This window comes from Thamnophis elegans, chromosome Z, assembly GCF_009769535.1.
Source record: "Thamnophis elegans isolate rThaEle1 chromosome Z, rThaEle1.pri, whole genome shotgun sequence".
Classification (NCBI taxonomy): Eukaryota; Metazoa; Chordata; class Lepidosauria; order Squamata; family Colubridae; genus Thamnophis; species Thamnophis elegans.
In genome coordinates, this window is record NC_045558.1 from 126,505,603 (window position 1) to 126,529,399 (window position 23,797).

The 23,797-nt window shown below is 44.0% G+C and overlaps 1 protein-coding gene across 1 annotated transcript; it reads left to right on the top strand.

Annotated features, from left to right (window-relative positions):
• The first annotated feature begins 3,233 nt into the window (after positions 1-3,233).
• On the top strand, positions 3,234-12,066 carry KLHL33 (kelch like family member 33). Its single transcript, XM_032236328.1, has 4 exons — positions 3,234-3,768; positions 5,001-5,949; positions 9,302-9,472; positions 11,448-12,066. The coding sequence occupies exons 1-4, from the start codon at positions 3,234-3,236 to the stop codon at positions 12,064-12,066; spliced, it is 2,274 nt and encodes a 757-aa protein (XP_032092219.1).
• Positions 12,067-23,797: the final 11,731 nt, after the last annotated feature.

Genomic DNA, 23,797 nt, shown 5'->3' on the forward strand with positions numbered 1-23,797 from the left:
GAATATAAGACACACCGGAACATAAGCCACACCACGATTGAAGAGGTAAATTAAAAAAAAAGTTTTTGCACTCTGCAGGCCTCCCAAACCTTCTTCATGCCTCATTTTTTGCAAAAAGAAAAAAAAAAGCATGCAGAGCTTTGGGAGACTTCTAGAGTGCTCCTGTGGGCTGTCTCCCCCCCCAAATGAGCAAAAACAGCCCATTTTTGCTCATTTTTGTCCTCCCCAGCCCACAGGACTATTTTGCAAGCTTCCCAAATCCTCTGCAGATCCATTTTTGCAAAAAGGACGGGGTTTTGGTAGGCCAAAAATATTGTATTCAGTGTATAAGGTGCACCCAGATTTTCACCCTCTTTTTTGGGGGGAAAAAGGTGCATCTTATACTCTGAAAAATACGCTACTTTGCGTGCTGGATTTTTAATGACTTGAGGGCAGTCCAGAAAGTTCTAGACTTGCACCCATTGGTTTAGTGACAATTTGAAATTACAACTGCGCTGAAAAACATGACTTATGACTGTTTTTCTCACTTACGACCACTGCGGCATCCCCATGGTCACATGATCAAAATTTGGATGCTTGACAACTGGCATGTTATTTATGACGGTGGTAGTTCCCAGGGTCATATGATCACTTTTTGTGACTTTCGGACAATCGGAATCAGCGCGGAAGCCAGATTCACTTAACAACTGTGGCAAGAAAGGTCATAAAGTGAGGCAAAATTAGTTTAACAGCTGTCTTGCTTAACAACAGAAACGTTGGGCTCAGTTGTGGTCATAAGTCAAGGACCTATATGTATTTAAACATTCTACCATGTTCCTTCATTGTCTTTCATGTTACAATTTTTTTATTTGTTTTATTATATGAAATACAGAGAAAATAAAAATAGGAAATTAAGGGAAGGAAAAGGGGGTGTGAGAGACAAGGGGAACAAGAAAAAAAAACAGAAAAAAAGACATTGACTTCAGAGTCTTCTTAGATAAAGATAAAAACATTCCAACCTCAACCCTTTCCTTTTACACCATAAAATATAACTACCCATTTCTATAGCAACAAATCTTTCTGATCAACAAAATCAAAGTCAAAGTTTTTTTTTGGGGGGGGGGTTTCCATCACAAGCACAAAATCCAGAAGTGATATCCAAATGGGAATATATTTTTCTCTTTCAATAAAGGAATCAGTTTAATCATTCCTGCTTTGTCTTCCTTGCTATGGAAATAGTATTTCTATCTTTGTGCATCGTCACCATTTTTATTAATGAGATTCATTGTAATCTTTCAAATTCTTTGACCTTACTGAAGAAAAACAATGACTTTTTAATTCACCCTTTTTCTCAGGTTCTAAACATTTTTTAGCACTTTTTTTTAAAGTCAAAGCTTTTTGATGCGTCTTTTTCATTGACTTCTTTACCATACAAGCTTTAAACTTCAGTATTACATTTAGAGCCCTTTATAGTTTTCCAGTGGGATGTGGTGGCTCAATGGCCAAGACGCTGAGCTTGTCGATCAGAAAGATCGCCAGCTCGGCGGTTTGAATCCTTAGAGCCAAGTGAACCGAGTGAGCTCCCATTACTTGTCCCAGCTTCTGCCAACCTAGCAGTTAAAAAGCATGCAAAAAAGCAAGTAGAAAAATAGGGAACCACCTTTGGTGGGAAGGTAACAGCGTTCCATGCACCTTCGCCGTTTTAGTCATGCCGGCCAAATGACCACCGAGACATCTTCAGACAGTGCTGGTTCTTCGGCTTAGAAATGGAGATAAACACCACCCCCTAGAGTCGGGAACGACTAGCATTCATGTGCGAGGGCAACCTTTATCTTTACTATAGTTTTCCATGCTTTCACTGGATCATAAGAAGCAATAGCAGTAGACTTATATACCGCTTCATAGGGCTTTCAGCCGTCTCTAAGCGGTTTACAGAGAGTCAGCATATTGCCCCCAACAATCTGGGTCCTCATTTTACCCACCTTGGAAGGATGGAAGGCTGAGTCAACCCTGAGCCGGTGGGATTTGAATCGCTGAACTGCTGATCTAGCAGTAGCTTGCAGTGCTGCATTTAACCACTGCGCCACCTTGGCTCTTCTAGTCTCCGTAGCGTCTTCCATTTCTCTTCCCCTGGACTCAGCAATCAATCACAGTTTGTGGGGAGGAGAACTCTAACTTGATGACGTCATGATGATGATGATGATGATGATGATGATGATGATGATGATGATGATGATGATTTAGGGTCAACCAAAAGAAAACAACACAAAAAGCTTCTGGTTCTCCCAAATCTACTAGTTGAGATTTTATTAAAAAGAAACAGATAGAGTAAGATTTTTGACGTTGCTTCTCTGATGAATGAGTGCTAAGAGTCATTTTAGTTAGATTGGTTATTATGTAGTACTAATACAGGGATCACCCAGCTGTGAATTAGATTTCCCCCCCCTCTCGGGAGGAAGGAAGTAGAGAATGGAGGGATGAAGGAAAGGAAAGGAGTGGAGGGTAGAAGAGAGAGGAAGAGAAGGAGAGAAAGTAGGAGAGGAAGAAGAAGTGTGGAGGAGAAGTAAGGGAAGAAGAAAGAGGTAAGGGAAGGTGGGTAGAAGGGAGAGGAAAAAAAGAAGAGGAGGGAGGAAGAGAAAGAAAGAGAAGGAGAGAAGGTAGGAAGGAGAAGAAAAAGGGTAAGAGTAGGGAAGAGGTAAGGGAAGGAAGAAGGGGATGGAGACGAGGAAGGAAGGAAGTAGAGAAGGAAGGGAGGGAGAAAAGAAAAAGAGAAAACAAGGTGGTGTTTTAGCAGGTGCGAAGGATAGTAAACAAAGCATTTTAAACTATACCTTATAACCTTCCAAATGGAATAATAATAATATAAGAGTGGCAAAGAAAAAGAATAATTATGTGAATGTATATCTATAATCTGTATGTAAGAGAATAAATGATAGTAAAAATATATAGCATAATATAGGTAAATAATATTTGGTCATAAGTAGCTAAGTTTAAATAAATAAAGAAATGTACATAAAAATGGATAACGAATAAGGAGATTATGAATGAAAGATAGAAATGTATAGTAGGGAAAACACTAACTGCAAAGAAACCGATTCGGAACTGCGGTATGATATACGATGGGACGTATTGTTCCTATGTTGTTTTTAAGTTATGTGTTAGTTTTTGTTGATGTGCTTATGTGTTTAAAATAAAATAAATAAATTATCACAGATTTCCCCCCCCTCTCACAACTATCTTCTTTTCAATAAAGGATGACCTGCGTGGACAGAGCCCCAGAGGTGATGGAAACGCCAACAGAACAACAGCTGGAACTGTGGAGCGAGGGCCACGCAGAAGGATTTTTCACTGCAGCTCTCCACCTGAGGGGACAGGACCTCCTGGTGGATACGACTGCGACTTTACGTCAAAGGGACTACAAAGCCCACGGCATCCTTCTGGCTGCAGTCAGCTCTGTCTTTCTGCAGCGTTTGGAACGTGGCATGCAGGAAGGGATGAATCTGGATGGTGTGGCCACACCATCTGGCTGGGAGGCCGTTTTGAATTTTGCCTACACGGGAGAGCTAGAGCCCACCCCAGTCACGGCTGGAGAAATCCTAGACGCAGCTGAGGCCCTGGGTGTCCCTCGTGTGGCTGAAATATGCAAGGCCGTGTTACTAGGGACAGAGAATGAGGAGAGACTGAGTCCAGGGGAAGAGAAATGGAAGACGCTACGGAGACTAGAAGAGATGTACAGTGAAGGGATTGGTTGGGACACGGAACTTAAAGCTGAAGGAGATACATTTCGAGGTATGCGGCATGTCTAGTTTAATGGGAAAAAAGGAGTCTAGGGTGATATGATAGTAGTGTTCCAAAATCTAAGGGGCTGCCATAAAGAAGGAGGAGAAATCAACCTATCTTCTAAAGCAGTGGTCTCCAACCTTGGCAACTTTAAGACCTGTGGACTTCAATTCCCAGAGTTCCTCAGCCAGCTGCTGGCTGAGGAACTCTGGGAATTGAAGTCCACAGGTCTTAAAGTTGCCAAGGTTGGAGACCACTGTTCTAAAGCACCTGAAGGCAGAAAAAGAAGCAACTAATTAAGGAGAGAAACAACTAGAATTAAGGAGAAATTTCCTGACAGTTAGAACAATTGATCAGTGGAACGACTTGCCTCCAGGAGTTGTGGGGAATCCAACATTGGAGGTTTTCAAGAAGAGATTGGATAATAATTTGTCTGAAATGTTATATAGCAATAGCAATAGCAGTAGACTTATATACCGCTTCATAGGGCTTTCAGCCCTCTCTAAGCGGTTTACAGAGAGTCAGCATATTGCCCCCAACAATCTGGGTCCTCATATAGGGCAATGATGGCTAACATTCTTGTCCTTGCATGCCGAAAGTGTGTGTGCATGCGCGATAGCCCCCTCGCATCCCCACCCACCCCTGTGCATGTGTGCACACACCCCCCCGGTGCCCGTTTTGGGCCTAGCAGGCCTACTTGGAGCCTCCTGGGACCAAAAATAGGGTGTGGCAAGTGTGCAGAACCCCCGCCCTCCTTTTTGGCCTAGCGGGCCTCCCTAAGCCTCTTTGGACCAAAAATGGTGTGCGGGGGGGGGAAGTGCCGCTTCCCTCGCACTCTCCCCTGCCCTCTACACATGTGCATGTGAACCCCCCACTCCCACGCGTGGGTGTGCACACTTCTCCTGCATGCACAGCAAAGACCTAGACGGCGGGAGGGACATGCCCATGCACAGTGGAGCTGAGCTGGGGCAATGGCTCGCGGGCCAACAGAGAGGCCTCCACGTGCCATCATGGTTATAGGGTTTCCAGAGAATAAGACCTTCAAGGTCTCTTCCAACTCTGTTATTCTGCGGGGAAGTTGATAGGGAAGCAAAAAATTAAGAGTGCAAGGCATCAGTGGGTTGGGAAGAACTGGGAGAACTCTAGATTTTGGGGTAGGAATTGCCTCAGAGTTAGGGAACTATGATCTGTGGCCAAGGTACAGTCTCTTAATTTCCTGACCTCATCTTCTCTACTTTCAGTTCACCGCTTGGCCTTGGCTTGTGGCTGTGAGTTCTTCCATGGTATGTTTACCAGCGGCATGAAGGAAGCTCAACAGGCCAAGGTTCCCCTTTGCACCCAGTTCACCGCAGCTGACCTGGGGCTGATCATCTCCTTCGCTTACTCAGGAGTGCTGAGAGGTGGGTGGGATTATATATTCGAAGCTGCGCAAGCGGCTCTTCAATATCAAGTCTCTGGCATCTTGGACCTCTGTCTGGATCTGTTCCGCTACAAGCTCACTCCAGAAACCTGCCTGGATGTTCTCTCTTTTGCCCGTGCTTACGGCCTACCCGATATTGAAAACACTGCGGAGAAGTTTATATTAAACAGCTTTGTTCGTGTCACAAAAACGGCAAAGTTCCTAGATCTTCCCATAAATCAGCTGGTGAACTTCCTTAGTTCTGATTCACTCTACATCCTCAATGAACTGGAAGCTTTCCAAGGAGCCGTCCGCTGGTTGACTTCTGACTGGGCCGGGCGGATGAACTGTGCCGAGAAAGTGTTGCACTGCATCAGATTTCCACTGATGTCCAACCGAGAGCTCAAACAGGTGAGGAAAGAAGAGATGATGGCCGACCCTGGTCGCCTCTACAACCTCATGGTTCAATCCTTAGCTAGCATCCCACCAGGTCCTTCCAAGATGGAGCAACTTCCTTGTCGGGTGAGATATCCAGAGAAGGTCATTGTGATTAGCGGAGGAGATACTTTGACCAAAAACATGGCTACTCGCAGCCCTTGCCAGGATTTCTGGTTCACCCACCGCTTCCTTAACGGCATCGGCTTGGTCAAACAAGTGGAGTGGCGTCGTCTTGGTTACCTCCCAGAGAAACCGCGATTCCGGCACGCCGTAGTGGTCAAGGACAATAAGATGTACCTCTTTGGGGGAAAGCATTATTATGGTGTCAGGGATACCATGTGTTCAGTGTTCAGGTGAGTTGGAAGACTTACTAGTTGAAGATGAGAACTGGGAAGGAAGGAGAGAACAGATGCGGTCCTATTCCATGAAGACACTTTTGAGTAAGAGTGGGAAGAGGTCAGGTTTGATGTTTTAATGAAACATCCTATGGTGGTATGAGGGAGGGAAATAAATGAATCAGAGGTGGGTTCCTATCAGTTCGCACCTTTTCGGTAGAACCGGTTCGTCAAATCTACCGAACCGGTTAGAAGAGATTCCACCTGTGGACCCGGAAAGCAGGCCACACCTACAGAAGAGGTTCCAAACTTTTTTGAAAGCCATCACTGGTCCTTGGATATGATTATTCTACACTGTCATGCTCATATTTATAAAACTCAGTGCCTCTGTGAAAGGTAAGGATGACTATTGCGTTTGTGGTGCAATCAGAACATTGCGTGTGTTGAAGTTGTTTTAACGCAAACCAAGGATGCCTTTTAAGAAACAAGTTTACATCATATTCTTATGCATGCCAGTGCTGTGCGTGAGGTAATTTAAGGTGGTTCTGACAAGTGTCGTTGGCATCTTCATATCCGGTCAAATGGGTGGCAAGCCATTCCCATCCGGTCACATGGACGGCAAGCCACTCCCACAAAGTATGCCATACCCACAGAATAGGTTCGAACAATTTTTGAAACCCACCACTGAAATGAATGCTGGAAACAACCAGCATTCCTGTTAAGGTATCTGAAACCACAGCAGAGGATAGCTGAAAAGTCTTTATCTGGTTCTCTCCAGTGATTGGGAACATTGGTTGGAAGCTCATCATAGGCCACAGTGTTTCCAAGATTCATGATGAAGCCAGTGAACTAGCAACATGTCTATAGAGATTCTCAGTCATTGAGATCATGATTACCATATTTTTCAGAGTATAAGACGCTCCGGAGTATAAGACACAGCAAGGTTCTGAAGAGGAAATTTTTAAAAAAAAAAGTTTTTGCACTCTGCAAATCTCCCAAAAACAGCCTGTTTTTCGCGAAAAGTGCCCGTTTTTTCCCCACAAAAAGGGGCATGAATAGCCTTTAAGAGGTTTGTATAGTGCTCCTAGGGATGGGAGTGGGGGCAAAAACAAGCAAGAAACATCCTGTTTTACGCAAAAATGGGCCCTTTTTGTCACAAAAAGGGCATAAATAGCCTTTAGGAAGCTTATAGAGTGCTGTTCGGGGCTGGGGCTCATTTCTGCCCTCCCCAGCCCCAAGGAGCTTTCTAAAAGCTTCCGAGAGGCTATGCATAGCCCTTTTGATGAAGGGAGTGGGACTTTGGGAGGCAAAAAATGCTGTATTCAGTGTATAAGACGCAGCCAGATTTTCAGTCTCTTTTTTGAGGGAAAAAGGTGTGTCTTATACTCTAAAAAATATGGTATCTCAAAGGTGCTTTTAGAGAAAGGAACTGGACTTTCCTTGAAGATGTTTTGCTTCTCATCCAAGAAGTTTCTTCTAGAACTGAATGGATGGATAAAAATTGTTGCTGGTTCACCCAAAGGTGCTTTTTCAAAAGGCAACTGGACTTCGTTTTTCCTTGAAGACGTCTCGCTTCTCATCCAAGAAGACTTTTTCTAGAATTGAAGAAGCTTTTTGGATGAGAAGCAAAATGTCTTCAAGGAAAAACCAGAAGTCCAGTTGCCTTTTGAAAAAGCACCTTTGGGTGATCTAGCAACAATTTACATCCATCCATCTCTTGTCCCCAAACTTGGGCCCTTGCGTGGTGCCGAAGCCGATAAGTCACTGGACATAAAATGTGATACAGAATTATACTTTTATTTTGATACCAAGATATAAGGACCCTGGTTTGAAAAGCTAACCAAGGGCCAACATTAGGATCTTATAGCAGTTTTTATAGTCAAGGGATGGTCACATTCAACCCTTTGCCCTTCCCCTAATAATGCATTGCATAACAGATAATATTGATTGGTTATTTGGATTTCAGCCCCGCCTAAACCCTTATGCTTATTATGTTAAATATCTAAATGTCAGTCATCTGTTTTTCATTCCAGGTCATGGATATCTTGCAAATGTGCCAGCTATGTAGGTTTTGGGGGTTTTCTTATAAGCGAGCTATTCTTGTTCCTAATATCCTGGCTAGTGGTTTTAAGGTGCTAACTTCTGTCTCGCTGTAAATGTGCACCCCCCCCCCTCCTAAAGCAGAGCAGAATAAAAGTTTTATCTGAGGCAGCTCCCCTGCGACATCCCCTCTTCTGCAGAGAAAAGTAAAAGCTGTTTAAAACTTTTGTTTGAGGTAGCAACCACCCCACCACTGCTCCCCCTCTCTCTTCAGTGAGAGAGACACACGAAAGGAGCAAAGCTCTTGATTGTCAAGGCAAAGAAATGAAGACAAGAGAAAATGTTTTATCAAAATTCATATTCCTCACTCTTATGTCTATTCCATCCACACCTGGGTCCTATCATCACATATGACCTTTCCTCTGCTCCCAAGGGCCTCATTGGTACATACATTCCATCATCTCATCCATCCATCCATCCATCCATCTATGTTATATGAGAAGTTGGGATCCTTATCATCAGGAGCTTGGCCATCTGTCAACTTCTAATCCCCCCCCACCACCATACACAGTGTTCAGAAAAAAATAGAGTAAAATCCACAGTGCTCCAAATACGTAGAATAGGGAAGAGACTTATTCCTAACTCCCCAGAGTACTTCAGAAGTTGTTCTCTAGGCTTCTGCCCGTGTATCCCAAGGCCAGAAGAGAGAATTGATCCACTGATCTGATTTTGTTCTACATTGACTGATTTGGTTAAATAACTTTCCCAACAACATTGGATATCTATCCAATGCTACTTTAGGGTATGTGACCCCATCTTTGAAACAACAGGCTTTCTGTGTTTCCATAACATGTCTCTCCTTTATATTAGCTAGCTAAATATGTTGTGGAAACCAAAACAAAGTCTGATATATCCCAGAAGGTTTTAAGAAGGTCCAGGAGGGATTGTAGCTTCTCAGCCCTCTTGCAGCTTTCTACATATGGGCTCTGCAACTGAGAAATAAGAAACTAGAATGTCCGTAGTTAGACTTTCTTAACCAAGAGGAACATATGTGAGACATGGACTGTCCAGGAATAAGGACCTTTCATAACCATCTGGGAGACAGAGTTAACAAAATAACAGTTAGAAGGGACCTTGGAGGGCTTCTAGTCCAACCCTCTGCTCAAGCAGGAAACCCTATATCATTTTAGACAAATGGTTATCCAATCTCTTCTTTAAAAACTCCAGTGTTGGAACACCCACGACTTCTGGAGGCAAGTTGTTCCACTAATTAATTCACCCCTGATTGTGGCATTATTTCCACAAAGAATCCTTATTCCTCCTTTTACAGGTTTGATCCACTTTGCGGGAGCTGGGAGCGACTAGCCGACATGACCAATTGCCGGAGCTATTTCCCTGCAGTTTTCCTGCATGGTTTCTTCTACGCCCTTGGGGGGAGCTCCAATGAGGTCTATTGCCTGGATTCTGTGGAGTGCTATGAACCTCAGAGCAACACATGGAGGTAGGAGTTTGTGGAGACTTCAGTAGAAGTGCTAGGCCAAGGTCTGGAGACTGTGCATTGCAAAGGATACAGGTAGTCCTCAACTTACAACCCTTCATTTAGTCAAGCGCCAGAGAATTCAGGAGATCCAGGAAGTTCAAATACCATATTTTTTGGAGTATAAGATGCACTCTTTTCCGCCCTAAAAGAGTGTGCAAATGTTGGTGCATCTTATACACCAAAAACAGCCATTTTTGGCCTCCTGAAACCCCACCCTCGCATCCCATTCTTTCCTCCACGCCGCCCCCCGAAGCACTCCGCAGGGTTCAGCAGGGCTGGGGGAAGCGAAAAAATGCCCCCATTTTGGTGAAAATGAGCTCCATTTTTCCTTACTTACCTCTTCAAAATCTTGGTGTGTCTTACAGTCCGAAAAATACGGTAGGTATAAAGATTTATTGTAAGATTAAGCTCTCTACAAGAATCTCATCTACTAACAGTTAAAGCAATTTGGAGATTAAAAAAAAGAATTCATGGCGGGATGGATTTAGAACTGGGAATGAAGGGATTCCTGACTGATGACACATTTGACTCCCCCTCCCTTTGTCATTTCCTATACCTTGAAAGGTACAACAGGGCTGAAAAAAGTGACTTATGTTTCTTTTTCACATTTGCAACGGTTGCGCCATCTCCATGGTTACATGAGCACACTTGGCAATTGGATCATATTTATGACGGTTGCAGTAATCATGTGATTACCTTTGGCAACATTCTGACAAGCAAACCCAATGGGGAAATCCAGATTTACCTAACAACCGTATTACTAAAACTGCAGTGATTCACTTCACAACTGTGGCAAGGAAGGTTGTAAAATGGGATGAAGTTCACTTAACAACTGATTTGCTAACAATGGAAATTTTGAGCTAAATTTTGGTCACAAGTCGAAGATTCCCTATAAACCTGAAGGGGCATGATTTCAGAAGGCAACCTAAATATCTGTTTTTCATAAATAATTTGTTGGGTTTTGACAGGCTAGCTAAACATCACATTCTACACTCCAGCAAAGAAGTTTTACTTTCACGTCCCTAATTTTCCTTTATACGATGACTCAACCGTTAAACATGCCGGAAAGCTAGCAGCCTGGGTTTGAGACCCAATCACTGTGGAACAGGGTGAGTTCCCATTGCCCGCTCTAGTTCCTGCCCACCTAGCGTTTGAAAGCATACAAAAATTAGTACCATATTTTTCGGACTATAAGACGCACTGGAGTATAAGACACACCAAGATTTTGAAGAGCTAAATTTAAAAAAAAAAGGTTTTTACATTCTGCAGGCCTCCCAAACCCTCTGCAGACATTGCTTTTTGTGAAAAATGGGACATGCAGAAAGTTTGAGAGAGTTTAAAGTGTTCCTGGGGGTTGGAGGAAGGGCAAAAAAGAGCAAAAAAAATTTTTTTTTGCAAAAATTGGCACATTTTTTGCAAAAAAAAAAAAACCAGGGCATGCATAGGCTTTGGGAGGCTTGTAGAGTGCTCCTGGGGGTTAGGGGCAGGGGGGCAAAAATGAGCAAAAAACAGGGTGTTTGTTGCTCATTTTTGCCCTCCCAAGCTCCCAGGAGCACTTTGCAGGCCTCCCAAACTCTCTTCAGTTCCATTTTTGCGAAGTGGGTGGGGTTTGGGAAGGCCAAAAATGCTCTATTCAGTGTAAAGACGCACCCAGATTTTCACCCACTTTGGGGGGGGGGAGGTGCATCTTATACTCCAAATAATATGGTAGATTAATAGCTACACCTTTGCTAGGAAGGTAACCGTGTTCTACTTGCCTTTGGCATATAGCCACACTGGCCACATGACCACAGAAAATGTCTTCAGACAACACAGGCTCCCTCAGCTAAGAAACGGGAATGAGCACCACACACGCCAGTCGGATGCAACTTGAAAAGGAAACATTTACTTTTACTTTACTTTACCTTTATTTACTCCCACCCTTGTTTTATTTCAGGCCTTGCGCACCCTTGCCTACCCCAGTCTGTGGCCATGCAGCTTGTGTCCTGGACGGAGGGATCTATATTACGGGAGGCAGCGATGGCTCGTGCCGCTGTCAATCCTCCATGATTCGGTATCGTCCGGATGGCCCACCTCTCCTCCTGGCCTCCATGCAGGAAGAGCGTGCCGGGCACATCATGGAGGTGCTGGAGGGGCGGATCTACGTGGCCGGAGGTCTGCGATGGCGGGATGGGCACGGGGGATATGCTGACCAACTGGCCTGCGAGGTGTACAGTCCAGATCAGGACGTGTGGGTCACCTTGTGTCCTCTTCCCCAACCTCATGTCATCGCTGCCTCTGCCGTCCTGAACGGAGAGCTGTATGTCCTAGGAGGGTACAGCCACAACACCTATCGAGATACGCATCTCATTCACTGTTACAACCCTTCTCACGACCGTTGGGTCAACCTGGGCACGATGCCCCAGGCTTACGCGGATCTAAAGGCCTGCATCTTAGAAGTGCCCTCCTCTTACAGACAAGGTGAACCATCAATCCCAGATGCCTCCGATTCAGAGGTCCCGCCTGATGCTTCTTCGCTGGATGTGCCCTACCAAAATTCTGGATCCAGCTGTTGAAAGGCTCAAGTGTAGCCTATTATTGCAGGTCCTGGATTTGCATGGACGGTCTTCCTTGGTTGATTTTGGGTTGTTTTATGGTGAGGATTAAACAAAGGGAGATGTGGCCTGTTTCATGTATGCTTTGAGTTCTTGGTGAAAAGTCAGTATAAATGCTAATGTTAACAAATGGGTGGTCCTCGACTTATAACCATTCGGCCATTCAAAGTTACAACCACAAAAAGGTGTGTTTTTTTGGTCAGGTCAACCTGGTCTAGCCAATTATGGGATGGAGCATATTGCTTCTCTTTAATTTGTTAATGGAATTAAATAATTATTAATAATTAATGTTAATAATAATATTAGGTAGCTTAATATATCTACCTAATATGCAAGTAGCCCAGGTTTGAATCCCAGAAGAGTGTGGCTAGCTGAGGAGAGCTACACAACTTGAAACAGATCTATACTAAAAAGGTAAAGGTTCCCCTCGCACATATGTGCTAGTCATTCCTGACTCTAGAGGGCGGTGCTCATCTCTGTTTCAAAGCCGAAGAGCCAGCGCTGTCCGAAGACGTCTCCGTGGTCATGTGGCTTCTAGGACTAAACGCCGAAGGCGCACAGAACGCTGTTACCTTCCCACCAAAGGTGGTCCCTATTTTCCTACTTGCATTTTTACATGCTTTCGAACTGCTAGGTTGGCAGAAGCTGGGACAAATAACGGGAGCTCCCTCTGTTATGCAGCGCTAGGGATTCGAACCGCCGAATTATCAACCTTTCTGATTGGCAAGGTCAGCATCTTAGCCACTGAGCCACCACTTCCTTTGCAGATCTATGCTAGTCTCCTTTAATTTTGTTTGGCGGCAAAACACGCATTCAATTCAACATTGAAAAACGTGAGGTAGCCTTGGTCCTTGCACTTACAACCAGTGCAGCATCCTCATGGTTACACAACCAAAATTTGAGTTTATAGCAAGTGACATATACTTATGATAGTTGCAGCATCCCAGGGTCACATGATTGTTATTTGTGACCTTCCCAACTGGCTTTTGACAAGCAAAGTCAATGGGGGAAGCCAGATTTGCTTAAGGAGTGCGTGATTCATTTAACAACTGTGATTCACTTAGCTGTGGCAAAAAAAAAAAAAAAGTTGTAAAATCAGGTATGACTCACTTCACAATCACCTAGTTTAGCAATGGAAATCCTGGTTCCAATTGTGGTTGTAAGTCAAGGGTTACCTGCAATAATATTATCTTTATTTCTCACTAATAACAATAATAACTTTATTTCCCCCTTAGTTCAAGTGAACACTGAAAAACATGTTTGTCTGTTTGGAAAAGTAAAGTAACTGGAGAAAAAGCTCTCCCACACGCAGATATGATTTGTTTACAGCTGGATTTTTGTGTCGGTGAACACCGGTGAACACAGTTGGACTGTACGGATACAACTCAAGTGAAAACAATGGAAAAGACAGAAGGATATGAATATATTGGCTGAGGTTCTAGATCCCTTGAGGAGGGTCACATTTCTAAGATAAGGGTCCCACAAATCCTTTGACAGGTAGTGGTTGAGTAAGAGGTCCCAGGCCAGGATGAAAAGCAAAACTAATTTTTATCTCATGTGTGTTGTGATTAAAATTAAATCTAATTAATATTATTCTCGTGTCCTGCTTCTCACCCCCGACCTTCAACAGACTGAGGTAAAGCTACACCAGTTTAATATCTACCTGCGCTATGCTTGATGAAGGCAACCAATCTCTACACATGAGAAACCAGGCAGACAATGGTGCAGTGAATCTCTCCTCACTAACTTCTTTAGAAACTGGCCTCTATTTGCCCCATCGTAGGATACTTCTAAGCATTTTCTCTGCATTTGAAAAAAAAACTAACCAGGGTCATACTTATATTAACTAATTTTCCAATTTTTTCCAATTTTAATAGATTGTATGCCGCCCAATCCCGAAGGACTCTGGGTGGCTTACATAAAAACAGTTAAAAAACATTTTAAAAAGTTAAAATACAGAACAAAGATGAGTTAGAGAGGCACAGCATACACTCGATCTTAATGGGGCTGAAGATCAATCTAGATCAACGGGCATTTTTATTGCCATAAACAAGAACTGATCTAAGTAACCCCAGAACCTTCAACTATATTCTGGGCTGGGCTACAACAATAACGGTTAAGAATTGTCTGAACTGCAAATATAAATAGTATAATCCAGTATTTCTCAACCTGGGCACCTTTTAAGAGCTGTGGACTTCAACTCCCAAATCCCACAGCCAGCAAACTGGCTAGGGAATCCTGGGAATAGAAGTCTATTCTTCTTAAATGGTAAATGTAAAGGTTCTCTTCACATATATGTGCTAGTTGTTCCCAACTCTAGGGGGCGGTGCTCATCTCCATTTCAAAGCCAAAGAGCCAGCGCTGTCCGACGACGTCTCCGTGGTCATGTGGCCAGCATGACTAAACATTGAAGGTGCACGGAATGCTGTTACCTTCCCACCAGAGTAGCTTGCTGCTGGTTCAGCCCGGATTGGCTGAACCGGTAGTAGCAGCAAGAATCGTCGCCTGTGCATGAGCATGCCCGAAGCGGTAGCGAAAAACGTAGCAACCCACCTCTGCTTCCCACCAAGGTGGTCCCTATTTTTATACTTGCATTTTTACATGCTTTCGAACTGTTAGTTCGGGGACAAGTAACGGGAGCTCACTCCGTTACGCAGCACTAGGATTTCGAACTGCCAAACTGCCGACCTTTCTGATTGACTAGCTCAGCGTTTAAACCATTGAGCCCCCGCGTTCCTGTGCCGTTCTTCTTAAAAGTTGCCAAAGTTGAGAAATAGAGTCAGGTATGACTACGAAACTGTTGGGTTTGTGAAACTTGTTTGTTGATTAAAAGTGAAAGTGTACAAAATCAAGTTCGTAGGATTTGAAACAAAGGATAATAGGCTTAATGCTGAATTATAAAGTTAGAACTAAGTTTAATAGCCTCAATCCGCATAGCTCAAAATCACAGGTCAGATAGCATGCTACCCGGATAATCTCCAAGATAATAATACATTAAAAAAAAAATCTGTAAATAAATTCACACCAAGCTACTTCTCTAGAAGGTCAAGCAAATTACATGACTCTAAGCTATTAGGGGCCGAACTTGATTCAAACTTCTAATTTAGCAAGATTTCATAAACAAAAAGAGACTGCCAACCTTACGCTTTAACATAACCAGCAAGCCATCTCAAGTTTTCCCAAAGATGCCTTCCCTTTCAACCAGTCTAGGAGGAAAAAAAAAAGAGCTGTTTCTGATTTTCTTGCTTCAACTTCTTTTAAGAATATCTGAGGGAATTTTCTCACTTGAGAAAAGTGATTTTAAAAAAACCCACCCTGTGGAAACGAAACTAAGCCATGTGTCTAAATATTAAAAAAGAAAAAACCAAAAACACAAAGGGAGAGAAACAGAAACCCGAATGGAAAACAGCAGAACATTTAAAATACAGCCAGAAAAATCCATCTAATTTATTACCTGATTGAGAAGGATGCGATGCTTTTGTATGGGTGTAAAAATCACTATGGAGAATACGGTGTCCGGGAACAGGAAGCATTAGGGAAATTCTTGATTAAACGTTTGCAGGCTGGGTTGTCTTTGTAATTTCTGAACGCAGTTACTTTTACAATGGGTTTTTGAATTCTGCTAAAAGGCCAGTTAATCTTTTAGCAGTGATTGATAGTTGCTCTGCCCAATCCACCTCCCTAGTCATCCACTTCCACACATCTAACCATGTGTTGATTCCAGGGGTGTTTCTCATCTTAACCACCAGTTTTAAGTGGTCAAGCTCTTGTGCCCACAGGATTAAACAACACATGTGTATTTAAGAAGAATAGGATGTTTCTAGCGTATTTTGAATTCCCAGCATGGGGCCAATAGATCAGACACTGTAGATGGTGCTACTGAGCCATATTCAAATAGGGAAGAGAGGTTTGTAGAAGAAGTTTAGACAGGTAGAAATTCCACAGATAAAGCTCATCGCTCAGGAGAACCTCTCTATACAAGGGACAGCTTCAATGGTTGAGGGATGTATGAAGCAAATAATGCAAATCTCCCTTACTATTAAAAAAAAATTGTTTGTAATCATGAATTGTTCCGGTGTCTGGGAAATAGGACTTTTATGATGGTTAATTTCACATTTAAATGAAGCTGCTTTGATGATATGCGGTATTAGTCAAGGACTAAGAGAAAGGAAGGAGGATTCCAAGAAGGATCCCAAAAGTTTAAGAGATAAAGGAGATAACAAAAAAACAATCTAAGGATGACAGGAAGCATATATAGCTACCTGCTATCATCTAAAATGAATGCCATGAACACATTATTGCAGTGGTTCTCAACCTTCCCAATGCCGTGACCATTTAATACAGTTCCTCGTGTTATGGTGACCCCCCCCAACCATAGAGGAGCAGTGTCTCGGTTCCCAAGACCATCGAAAATATGTGTTTTCCGATGGTCTTAGGCGACCCCTGTGAAAGGGTCATTCGACCCCCAGAGGGGTCGCGACCCACAGGTTGAGGACCACTGCATTATTGGCTCCTGTATTTGTAGGCCCTGGAAGTCTTTAGATTTTGATGTCCTGATGGAATGGCAGGATCTAAATCCAACTGAAAGAAAGAAAGAAAAATGAAAGAAGGAAGGAAGGAAGGAAGGAAGGAAGGAAGGAAGGAAGGAAGGAAGGAATAAATATGGGTCTTATTAAGGAGAGAAACTTTCCCCAATGCTAAGTCAAAATTCTTTCTACCCATTTTGAATGGGAAACATAAATTGCCTTGGGACATGGATCTTACTTTCCATATCTCTGCCTGTTCCCCAGTCCAGGGTTTGGCAACCTTAAACACTCAAAGAGCCATTTGGATCCGTTTCCCACAGAAAAGAAAACACCGGGAGCCACAAAACCTACTGGGGGATCGAAAAGCTCAGTAAATCGTGTGCAGGCAGGTGTTGCACATATTTTGAGCGACAGGGAGTTTCAACACAGGGATGAAAGAGCCACGTGTTGCGACCCTGGCCCCAGTCCCTACTCTCCCTAGCAAGCAAAGCCTCACAGATGAGGTCCATTATCCATAATAAAGAAACCATCAGTCAAGAAATATGCTGGATATTAGCATTTGGTACAACAGCCATGAAGGGCTTGGAAAAGATATTGAGATGCCATGATATATCCACAGCTACTAAGATCAGGATCATGCAATGCAGAGTATCCCCGGGACATTGTACAGAAGCGAAAGTTGGACCTTGAAGAAACAAGATAGGAATTGTATTTATTTATTTAGCGTTATGGCAAAATACATCAATGTATTTATTTATGTATTGATGTTTCTGTAGCTTGGTGTTGGGAAAGACTTCTGAGAATGGGATGCGCAGCCAAGAAAACAAAAAAATGGATCACCGAACAAATCAATTCAGAGTTCTCACTCAAGGCACAAAGGATCAGATTCAAATTATCATATTCTGGATATATTAATTCAAAGATTTAACTCCCTGGAGAAGGCTCTCGCACCTGAAGGGGGGAAAAAAGAAGAGGATATGCTGTACAGGCAGTCCTCGATTTAACGCAGTGTTTCTCAACCTTGGCAACTTGAAGATGTCTGGACTTCAACTCCCAGAATTCCCCAGCCAGCTGGCTGGGGAATTCTGGGAGTTGAAGTCCAGACATCTTCAAGTTGCCAAGGTTGAGAAACACTGATTTAACGTCCACAACTGAGGCTGGAATTTCGGTTGCTAAGTGTGCCTCATTTTACAACTTTTTTCGCCCATTGTTAAGCAAATCTCTACAGTTGTTAGGTGAATCATGAGGTCATTAAACAAACCTAGTTTCCCAGATTGTCCTGGCTTGTCAGATGCCAGCTGGGAAAGTCACAAGTGCTTATTCACACAATCCCAGGGACAGTGCAACTGTCAGAAATACATGGCGAATTTTGTTCACGTGACCTGGGGATGTTCCAATGGTCTGAAGCTTCCGAAATTTTTTTTAAAATTTTTTTTTATTAAACAGGTTTTTTTAAAGATTAAAAATTATTTTTAATTTTTTAAAAATTAAAAGATTATTTTTTAATTGAAATTTCCTTCTGTACAACTTTTCTACCTCGGTATACATCCATTGCAAATACACTTCTCCAACCTTATTTCAGTTTCTCTTTGTCTATGCATATGATACTATTTTCTAGCTCCTGTGTCTTCTTCATTTTCTCTTTCCTTAATCTTTACACCTGTCCTCTAGCCTTTTGTGCCACTCATTCCATACCATAAAATATTCTCTTTCCTCTTTTGTTTTTATTTCTTTTGTGAGTTTGTCCATCTCTGAAGCGTCCGAATTTTGATCACATGACCGAGATATGCTCCAGGGGGTTGTGTGAAAAATAGTCCTGTCACTTCTTTCAGCCCCGTTAAACTTCAAATGGTCACTAAACAAATGGTTGTAAGTCGGGGACTCCCTGTACAGGAAGTCCCCGACTTACAACAGTTCATTTAGTGACCATTCAAAGTTACGACAGTGGAAAAAGTGACTTGTGACCATTCTTCACACTTACGACCAGCATTCCCATGGTCATGTGATCACAATTCAGATGCTTGGTTCGTATTTATGACGGTCAGAGTATCCCGGGGTTAAGAGATCACCTTTTGTGACCTTCTGACATGGAAAGTCACTGGGGAACCCGGTTTCACTTAACAATCGGGTTTACCAATTTACCAATTGCAACGATTCACTTAATGACTGTGGGAAGAAAAGTTGTAAAATGGGCCAAACTTAACAAATGTCTCACTTAGCAACATAAATTTGGCACATTACAATCATAAGTCGAGGACTGCCTGTATTGAAGTGGGTGGGCTTAATTATGGCCGTGGTGAGAATACCATTGGAAGACCCTGAAGGATCTTTAATCTTTAACCCATCAATTAAGAGTTGTCCTTGGATGATGTTGAAAAAAGGAGAAAAATACTATCGGCAATTCCTCAACTTACAACAGTTGATTTAGTGACCATTTAAAGTTAAAGCAGCACTGAAAAAAAGCGACTTATGACCATTTTTCACACTTATGACCACTGCAGAATTCCCCCATCGTCATGTGATTTGGATGCTTGACAATTGACTCCTATTTATGATGGTTGCAGTGTCCCGGGGTCATGTGATCCTCTTTTGCGACCTTCTGATTCGCTTAACAACCGTGTTACTAATTTAAGGCCTGCATTGATTCACTTAACGAATGGGGCGAGAAAAGTCACAAAATGGGACAAAACTCACTCAACAAATTTCTTACTGAGCAGCATAAATTTTGGGCTCAATTGTGGCCGTAAGTAGAGGACCACCTATATAAACTAGTGCAGTGAAGGACTTCAGACTGAAGATAAAAAAGAACATCCCAGCCAAAAAATAATAATAAATAAATAAATACCGGTAAATAAAAATGGCCAGGATATACAATGAGCTGCAGATGACCCAGAGCTCACTTTGCAGGGCAGTGTTCACTATACAGATAGTCCTTGACTTACAACAGTTCATTTAGTGACCATTCAAAGTTACAACAGCAGTAAAAAGTGACTTATGCTGGGCTGCAGATTCACTGGGGTTCGGGAGAACCTCTAGCTAACATTGTGTGCAGTTCAGAGAACTCCCCACAAATCCCACTCTGGCTGGCCCTGCCCACCCCACCGCGCCCCTCCCAGGAGTCCCCACGTGACTCTAGGGGCGCCCAGAGGCTCAGGGAGGGTGGAAAACGGGCCTACTGGAAGTTCGGGAAGGTCAGAAACGGGTCCGTTTCCTGCCTTCCTGAACTTCTAGTAGGCCTGTTTTTCACCGGAGGCCCTCGGGAGCCCAGGGGAGGCCGTTTTCACCATCCCGGAGGCTCAAGGAAAGCCCCCAGAGCCCGGGGAGGGCAAAAACGCTCCCCCACCGTGGTGCAGAAGGCCGACTAGGACACGCCCACCATGGCCGCGTGCTCCCAGCAACCAGTCAGAGAACTCCTTGCCAAAAGTTTTGACATCCACCCCTGCTTATGACTGTTGCACAACCCCATGGTCATGCGATCAAAATTCAGACACTTGCTAACTGACTCATAGTTATGACAGTTGCAGAGTCCTGGGGGGGGGGGGTGCGGTCACGCGATCCCTTTTTTAATACCTTCTGACAATGGGAAAACCAGATTCACTGAACAGCCATGTAACTGACTTAACAATTGCAGTGATTCACTTGGCAACGGTGGCAAACAAGGTCACAAAATGGGGCAAAACTCAACGGTCTTGCTTAGCAGCGGGAAGTTTTGGGCTCAGCTTGAAGACTTGTTTGCGTTAGGCATGTTCACCACCTTGAGTCACCAGATATGTTTCCCACCTAGAGTAATTCATAAAAATAATAAAGGCAGGATAGAAATAAATACACAAAGCGGTTAGCCATACGGTGGCTTAAGGTAGTGGCCTGATTCACTCATGATGCCCAACTGCAATCTGTCAACCCATTTTATCCAAGTTTAATGTTTAAGGTGTGGTTCTATAAAAAAAAAACTAAACCAATAAAGATCAGAATATTTGTATAATATGTCACCTGCAGCTTTGAGATAACAATGTTTTTTCTCACATGCTGTTTGTGGTTTATTTATGTCCATGGAGATTCTCAGTCATCCAGGACATGGTTATCCCAAAGGTGCTTTTTTCAAGAGGCAACTGGACTTCGGTATTGTTTTGAAGACTTTTTGCTTCTCATCCAAGAAGCTTCTTCAGTTCTGAAGCGGCCATGTATGTCAAAATTGATCAGCCTCCTCTCACAGAGGGTGTGTGTGTGAGGAATACAACATCCCCTATCTCCATCTACAACACAGTCCTTTCAACAGTTACAAGAAGGCGCCACCACCATTTGCACCACTAGGTGACCTGAGGACAGAGATAAACCTCCGGTTGGCCTCAAGGACTCTCTGTGGTTGTTAGTTGTGATGTTGTGTCCGACCCATCGCGGCCCCATGGGCAATGTTCCTCCAGGCCTTCCTGTCCTCTGCCATCCTCTGACGTCCATTTAGGCTCAGGCTTTCTGCTTCAGTGACTCCATCCAGCCATCTCATTCTCTGTCCCCTTCTTCTTTTGCCCTCCATCTTTCCCAGCATGAGGCTCTTCTCCAGTGAGTCCTCCCTTCTCATTAGGTGGCCAATATATTTTGAGTTTCATCATCAGGACACTCTACAAGAAAGCAAATGCCAAATCTGTCTGCAAGGGGTATAAAACTTTCCATTCCCCATCATCCAGTCAGAGCTGAAGAAACTTCCTGGGTGAGAAGCGAAACGTCTTCAAAGAAAAATTGAATTGAATTGAATTGATTATATTTCTATGCCGCCCTTTTCCCAGAAGGGACTCAGGGCGGCTCACAACCCAAGTCGGGGGGGGGGGGATACAAATAGAGAAAAAAAGACATAGACAAACAATACCACAATTTTAAAAACAACTCAACAGGCACACCATTCGAGCGGGGACAGGAACTCATCAGCCCCAGGCCTGTCGGAACAGCCAGGTTTTAAGGGCTTTGCGGAAAGCCTGGAGGGTGGTGAGGGTCCGAATCTCCACGGGGAGCTCGTTCCAGAGGGCCGGAGCAGCCACAGAGAAGGCCCTCCTCCGGGTCGTCACCAATCGGCATTGGCCAGTGGATGGAATTCGGAGGAGGCCTAATCTGTGGGATCTAATCGGTCTATTGGAGGTAATTGGCACCAGCAAGTCTAGTTGTTTCTTGAAAAAGCACCTTCATTCACTTTAGATAGTGGGCCACTTCACTAAAAGGAACCCTGGGAGGTATACATTGCCACTTTGCATACACCCTGCCAATTGCGTGTGCAGAGAGCGCAGATAATCAAATTGTGCATAGCACAATCGGGAACTAAAACCAAAGATTATGTTTGCACAACCCCCTAATAAATTATCTTACAAGTAGTCCTCAACTGCCATTAAGTACATGCCAGTTGCCAGGCCTCTGAATGCGGATCACGTGGCCAGGGCTATGCTGCAAGGGTCGTGTGAAAAACTGGTCCTAAGTCACTTTTGCCAGTGCCATTTTAACTTTGAACATTCACTAAACAAATGGTTCTAAATTGGGGATTTCCTGTACTCGTTCTTTCTCCACCACAACAACAACCCTGTGAAGTGAGCTGTGAGAGAGGAGGGGGGGGATTAGCCCAAGGACAGCAGGCCGGCTTTGATGTCTATGGCAAGATTAGAATTTAAAACCCATTGGAACTTTTTATTTTTTCTTCCAAAAGGCAACTGAACTTTTAAACTGAGTTGGGACCTTGGAGGTCATCTAGTCCAACCCCCTGTTCACACTGGAGACCTGTACTATGGATTCGAACCGCCAACCTTTCTGATCAGCAAGCTCAGTGTCTTAGCCAATCTAGTCAGACTTTTTAGTCCTTGAAGAGGTTTCATTTATCAAAATAAAATAAAACAGAACAAAAATCTCCAGAATGTTTCGATGAGCTGCAGATGACCCACAGCTCACATTGCACGACAGGGTCGGCTAGGCAGGGAGTCCCCGATTTACAACAGTTCGTTTAGTGACCATTCAAAGTTACATGAAACCGCTGGGTGAGATCATTCGACGGCACGGGATAAAATACCACCAGTATGCGGACGATACACAGTTGTATCTGTCCGCCCCGTGCCAACTCAATGAAGCGATTGATGTGATGTGCCAGGGCCTCGAGGCTGTTAGGGACTGGATGGGGGTTAACAAGCTTGTACTCAATCCAGATAAGACCGAGTGGCTGCTGTGCTTCCCTCCTACTAATTGGCCAGGTGTTCCACCTCTCAGGCTGGGGGGTCAAACGGTACGCCCCTCAGACAGGGTCCGCAACTTGGGAGTCCTCCTGGACCCACAGCTGACTTTTGAACATCATTTGTCAGCTGTGACCAGGGGGGCATTTGCCCAGGTTCGCCTGGTGCACCAGTTGCGTCCCTACCTGAACTGGGAGGCTCTCACAACAGTCACTCGTGCCCTTGTGACCTCCAGACTGGATTACTGCAACGTGCTCTACATGGGGCAGCCCTTGGAGAGTATTCGGCGACTCCAGCTTGTCCAGAATGCAGCCGTGCGAGCGATCGTGGGTGCGCCTCGGTTCACCCACGTAACACCTATCCTCCGCGAGCTGCACTGGCTGCCTGTTGATCTCTGGGTACGCTTCAAGGTGCTAATTGTCACCTACAAAGCCCTTCATGGTATTGGACCTGGGTACTTAATTGGCCTACTACCAATTACATCCACTAGACCAATTAGATCCCACAGACTAGGCCTCCTCCGAATTCCATCAGCCAGCCAGTGTCGACTGGCGACTACCCGGAGGAGAGCCTTCTCTGTGGCTGCTCCGACCCTCTGGAACGAACTCCCCGTGGAGATTCGTACCCTCACCACCCTCCAGGCCTTCCGCATAGCCCTTAAAACCTGGCTGTTCCGACAGGCCTGGGGCTAAAGACTCGCTGCCCCACTCGAATGGTATGATTGTTGTGCTTTTAACTATGTATGTTTTTTTTATGTTTTTGTTATTTTGTTTGTATTTCCCCTCCCTTTTTGAGTTGTGAGCCGCCCTGAGTCCCTTCAGGGAAAAGTGCAGCATACAAATAAAATTAAAACCTAAAACCTAAAACCTACTACAGCATTTGAGGGGGGGGGAGTGACGGGTTTCAAATCTGATTTTTTTCCCCCAGTGTTCCTTCGAACGGTCCCTGAGCGAGTCGTATTAAATAGAT

Excerpts from the sequence above, each read along its gene's own strand:
- KLHL33 (XM_032236328.1), top strand. The coding sequence starts at position 3,234 with ATGACCTGCGTGGACAGAGCCCCAGAGGTGATGGAAACGCCAACAGAA. Across the intron at positions 5,950-9,301 it reads ACCATGTGTTCAGTGTTCAG|GTTTGATCCACTTTGCGGGA; the intron begins GTGAGTTGGAAG and ends CTCCTTTTACAG. Across the intron at positions 9,473-11,447 it reads CCTCAGAGCAACACATGGAG|GCCTTGCGCACCCTTGCCTA; the intron begins GTAGGAGTTTGT and ends GTTTTATTTCAG.